The following is a 6,000-nucleotide window of genomic DNA, read 5'->3' as shown; positions in this document are numbered from 1 at the left end:
ATGGTAACGACGCTCAGCCCGAACATGGCGCCCGAGTGGGGTGGAGGAGTGAGTTCCTCGGGTTCAGGCCCGGGCTCGAGCCGTTGGGGCTGGAGCAGTCCTTTATGGGTCCAAGGCGTTTTACTCTTGTTGGGCGCTCTGCGGGCCAGCGCTACATCTATTCCTGTCTCCTTGGGCAGTTCACCTCCTTGCCGGCACCACGTCCCCTCTGACACTGAGGTAGGGCGGCGGTGGGGCGGGAGCGGGCCCTGTGAGGGTAGAGTAAAACGGGAGGCAATGGCAAAGAAAGTAATGATTGGAACTAGGTGTACGGGAAGAGGAAGCGAAAACTGGGCCAAAGACTGAACTCATGGATGGTTGAAATCTGCCATCAATTCCCTTCCTCCACCCAGCGAAGCGCTGTGTGGCACTTAGATCTCATCACTTTCATGTGCGTAGAGTTGAGCGTAGCAGGTAGACCTAGAGCAGTGATTTCCAAATTGGAGCATGCATCACAGTCACCTGAAGGGTTTGTTAAATCACAGATTGTTGTCCAACTCTCCTACTTTCTGACTCATTAAGTCTGGGATGGGTCCCCAGTAATTGTAGTTCAAGTTCCCAGATGTTTGGTGATGTTGATTGTTCAAGGACCACACTTTAAAGGTTTGAGAAGGCATTAGAGAGATATTGGCGGTTTTGAGGAGACAAAATTCAGGTTTATTTTCAAGTTACCTCATCACATTGCTTGCTTTACCCTGTTCTGCCCTGGAAGTGCCTGCCTCCTTCCCACTCCATTTTGCTTCCTGTCTAAATTCTTTCAGTCTCAGTTTAAGTTTCCTTAGCTCAAGTCATCCTGTTGAAGCCACACTAGCAGAATGCGCTTTCCATTTCTTGGTAGGTCTTATATGTACTCTCTTCTCTCAATCAGGTACTACTATGTGTTGCTGGCTTATTTTTTAGGCATGTCTTGCTTTGGTAGTTAAATTTTTTCTTAGTATATATTTTTGAAAGTTTTATTTGTTAGAGATAGGGAATGGGAGGGAGAAAGAGAGGGAGAGAAACACCCATATGCAAGAGAAACATCAGTTGGCCGCCTCCTGCATGCCCCCAACCTGGGACCTGGCCAGCAACCCAGGTTTGCGCCCTCGGGAATGGAACTGGTGACCGAGACCCCTCACTTTGCAGGACACCACTCAATCACTGAGTCGCGCTAGTCAGGGCTGTAAATTGTAAGGTTCCTTAGAATCAAGTTCCTGTCTTATACTTTGATTACTCCACAGTACTTAGTTCAGAGGAAGGTCTCAAAACAATCACTATTCTTTGAGGAAAGGAGACGCAGTAACTGGGGTTGCGTGTTGTGATTAGTTGTACAATTTGTCATATTACTTTATCAAGAAATGTTAACCTAGAAATCTTCAGTTCAGCCCAGAAATCTAAAACCACTTATTTTTGTGGTAATTTACAAAAAATTCTATGCATACTGTTCAACTGTAAGTGCCAAAACACTAAGTTTGGGTTTTGTAGTGGTATTACAGTTTTTATCGGGACACTGCATTTTGGCTGAATTATTTTATTTTTTTAGGCCCTTAGCAACTTTTAAGTTTATAATACATTATTGTTGTCTATAATCACTATGCTAATGTACTAGATTTCCAGGATTTATTTATGTACTGGTTACAAGTCTGTACCCTTAAACAACGTATCTCCAATTCACCCACTCCTCTGATAAATTCTTTTTAAAATAATTCCCACAAGGCCCTATGCTTCTCTCTTTTAATTTAGATTAAAGTAGGCAGTAGTTCAAACACCTGCAAAATCTCTGTTAGAAGGAAACTCAATAGCTGTTTTCTCCTAGTGGTTTTTGCCAGTGTACAAATGTCCAACTTCTATTTTAATATCTCCATGAATAGGGGAATTATCTCCAGTGACAGATCCTATGCTTTTTGGAGACTAGAATTGTTCAAGTTTTTTTAAAACAATTTTTAAGGATTTTATTTATTTATCTTTAGAGGGCAAGGGAAGGAGAGAGGGAGAGAAATATCAATGTGTGGTTGCCTCTCACATGCCCCCTACTGGGGACCTGGCCTGCAACCCAGGCATGTGCCCTGACTGGGAATCAAACTGGTAACCCTTTGGTTTGCAGGCCAGAGCTCAATTTGCTGAGCCACACCAGCCAGGGCTGTGTTTTGTATTGTTTTTACTTTTTACTATACAAATTAAAACTAAAAACAGACTAGTATAATGAATTCCCATGGATTTATCACCCTGCTTCAACACATCAATATTCTGTCATTCTTGTTTCGTGTACTTCTATCCATTTCCCATCCTTCCACTTGCTACTTTTTAAAGTTTCAGAAGGTGAAATTTACATATATTGAAATACAACAGATGCAGTCATATAAATTCATGTAAAACTCACAACCCAATCATAATGCAGAACATTTCCATATCTTCAGGAAGTTCCCTCCTGTCTGGTGCCAGTCAGTCTCCTGTCCATCCCAGGCAATTATTATTCTGATTTTTATTTTATATTAGATTTAGATTTTACAACAGATCAGTTTTCCTGTTCTAAACGTAGTTGGCATAAATGGAGTGATACAATATGTATTATTATATAGTAGATTATATTGAATTTTTAGTAGTAAATCAACCTTGTGTTTTTGGGATAGACGCTACTTGGTCATGATATATAATTTTTATATACCTCAAAATTCAATTGGCTAATAGATTGTTAAGGACTTTTGTGTCTATGTTTATGAGTGATGTTAGTTTAAAATTTCCTTTTTTTGTCAAGTTTTTGTTAGCTTTTGATATCAGAATTATACTGACCTCACAGAATGAGTTTTGAAGTGTTCCATCCTCTTATAAAATTGAAATCAGCCCTGGCTGGTGTGGCTGAGTCAGTTGGAGCATTGTCCCATGAACCAAAAGGTTGCTAATTCAATTCCCAGTCAGGGGACATACCTAGGTCGTGGGTTTGATCCCTGGTTGGGGCATGTATGGCGACAGCCAGTCTCTGTTTCTCTCTCTCTAAAATCAATAAACATATTTTTTTAAAAATCTGGAACAGAACAGAGAGCCCAGGAATAAACCCAAGTTTCAACAGTCAATTAATATTTGACAAAGGGGAAAGAAGCATAAAAGGGAGCAAAGATAGCCTATTCAACAAGTGGTATTGGGAGATCTGAACAACTACATGCAAAAAAATGAAACTCAATCACAAGCTCATACCATACACAAAAATAAATTGAAGGTGGATAAAAGACTTAAGTGTAAGTTGTAACACCATAAAAGTCCTAGAGGAAAACATTGGCAGGAAATCTCAGATATTCCACACAGTAATATCTTCATGGATATGTCCCCTAAAGCAAGGGACATAAAGGAAAGAATAAACAAATGGGGCTTCATCAAATTAAAAAGCTTCTGCATGACTAAAGAAAACAGCATTAAAATGAAAGGAGTGCTAACCATATGGGAAAACATATGTGCTAACCATTGGAAAACATTTGCCAGTGACACCTCGGACAAGGGCTTGATCTCCAAAATATATACAGAACTCACACTACTCCACTGCAGGAAGACAAAAAAAAATTAGAAAATGGGCAAAAGACCTGAACAGTCACTTCTCCAAAGAGGACATACAGAAGGCCCAGAGATATATGAAAAGATGCTCAGCATCACTAGCCATCAGAGAGATGCAAATGAAAACCACAATGAGATACCACCTCATACCTGTCAGAATGGCCAACATAAACAAATCAACAAACAAGTGTTGGAGAGGCTGTAGAGAAAAGGGAACTCTAGTGCCCTGTTGGTGGGAATGCAGACTAGTGCAGCCACTGTGGAAAACAGTATGGAATTTCCTCAGAAAACTAAAAATGGAAGTGCCTTCTGAGCCAGCGATTCCACTGCTGGGATTATACTCTGAGAATCCTGAAACGCCAATCCAGAAGAACCTATGCACCCCAATGTTCATAGAAGCACAATTGACAATAACTACATAGTGGAAGTAACCTAAGTGCCCATCAGTAAATGAGTGGATCAAAAAATGATGGTACATATACACAATCGAATTCTACACAGCAGAGAGAAAGGAGCTGCTACTGTTTGTGATAGCATGGATGGAACTGGAGAGCATTATGCTAAGTGAAATAAGCCAGTTGGTTGGACAAATACCATATGCAATAAGCCAGTTGAGGGACAAATACCTTATGATCTCACCTTTAACTGGAATGTAATCCACAAAAGAAAAAAGCAAACAATATGTAACCAGAGTCATTGAAATTAAGAACAATATAACAATAGGGAGGGGGGAGGGGACTGTGGGCAGAAGGGTTTTTAGGAACTGCTATAAAGGATATATGGACAAAACCAAGGGGGAGGGTGGAAGCAAGGGTGGGAGGTGGGTTTGGAGGGGGTGGAGGGGAGGGATGGGGAGAAAACAGACAACTGTAACTAAACAACAATGAAATAGAAAATAAAACTCTAAAATCAGTGAACATTTTTTAAAAATAAAAATAAAATTGAAATAATTTCCTTAAATTTTTGGTATAGTTCATAACTAAAACCACATTGGCTTGGAGTTTTCTTACAGAGAATTTTTTAAATACCTTTTTTGAGCTATAGTATATATACTGTGTCATAAAATTTATTCACCTAATTGTCCAGTGAATGATTTATTTATTTATTTTTTTAGAGGGGAAGGGAAAGAGAGAGGGAGAAAAATATCAACATGTGGTTGCCTCTCGTGCGTCCCCTGCTGGGAACTGGTCTGCAACCCAGGCGTGTGCCCTGGCTGGAAATCGAACCGCGATCCTTTGCTTCACAGGCCTGCACTCAATCCATTGAGCTACTCCAGACAGGGCTCTGTCCAGTTGGTTTTTAATAAGTTTACAGAATTATGCAGCCATCACCATAATCCAGTTTTAGAAAATTTCTATCACTCCAAAAAGATCCTTTGTGCCCATTTATACTCAATCCCTATTTTCAAGCAACCACTATGTAGAGAGGTTTAGATAAAACTCTTTCTCTGATGTAAGTTTATTCATGTTTTCTACTCGATGTTGTCATTTTGGGTAACTTGTATTTTTCAAAGACTTTATTTCATCTGAATTGGTTAATTTATTGGCATAAAGTTGTTCATAATAATTGATCCTTTCTAAGAAGTTAGAAAATAGTCATGTGGATATAAAATACACCATAGCGAATATAGTCAATAATACTGTAATAACTAGGTGTGGTGCCAAGTGGGTACTAGAATTATCAAGAGAATCACTTCACAGATTATATCATATCTAACTACTAGGCTGAACACTTGAGGTAAATTTATAAAAGAGTTACTTTTTCGTCTCTGTAGGATCTGGAGTGATATCTGTTCTTTCATTTCTAATGGGGTAATTGGTGTTTATTCTGTTTTTTCCAAGTTCAGTCATGCTAGGAGATTATTAATTATATTAACCCTCACAATAACCAGTTATTGCCATTGGTTGTTAGATAATGGTAAAATAGATAATGATTGTTATCTATTTTATTGTTTTCTGTTCTTGATTTAATTTTCTCTTATTATTGTGGATTTACTTTGTTCACATTGTTAGATGGAAACTTAGATCATTGTTATGGAGCCTTTTTTTCTTTCTAATATAAACATTTAGAGATATAAATTTTACTCTAAGTAGGTACAACTTTATGTGTCACAGGTTTTGACACATTGTATTTTAAATATTGTTTAGTTCTAAGGGTTTTTATTTTCCCTGGCAATTTTTTCTTTGATCCATGGGTTATTAAAAATGTTTAAAATATAATTTCTAAATATTTGGTCTTTTCTAGATACCTTATGTTAATAATTTCTAATTTAGAGAGTATCTTCTATAAGGTTTCAGAACTTTGAAATTTGATACTGTTTTATTTATACTTCAACATATGTTTTATCTAACTTCTCATGTGTACTTGTAAAGAATATGTATTTTATAGTATAGGTTTCTATACATGTTAATAAGGTATGGTGATTGACAGTTTAGTTCA

General features: G+C 38.1%; 1 protein-coding gene across 2 annotated transcripts in view; it reads left to right on the top strand.

Annotated features, from left to right (window-relative positions):
• The window catches only part of LMLN (leishmanolysin like peptidase), a 74,860-nt gene continuing 68,860 nt past the window's right edge, over positions 1-6,000 (top strand). For both annotated transcript variants that reach the window (XM_037033677.1, XM_037033676.1), the window contains exon 1: positions 1-219. In XM_037033677.1, coding sequence (XP_036889572.1) covers positions 1-219 — 219 coding nt within the window. The remainder of the gene's footprint in view (positions 220-6,000) is intronic.

The sequence above is a fragment of the Sturnira hondurensis genome, unplaced genomic scaffold (assembly GCF_014824575.4).
Source record: "Sturnira hondurensis isolate 20B ecotype Veracruz unplaced genomic scaffold, ASM1482457v3 Scaffold0021765, whole genome shotgun sequence".
In the NCBI taxonomy this organism is placed as follows: Eukaryota; Metazoa; Chordata; class Mammalia; order Chiroptera; family Phyllostomidae; genus Sturnira; species Sturnira hondurensis.
Note: the sequence above shows the minus strand (reverse complement) of the source record. Positions and strands in the feature narration are given on the sequence as shown.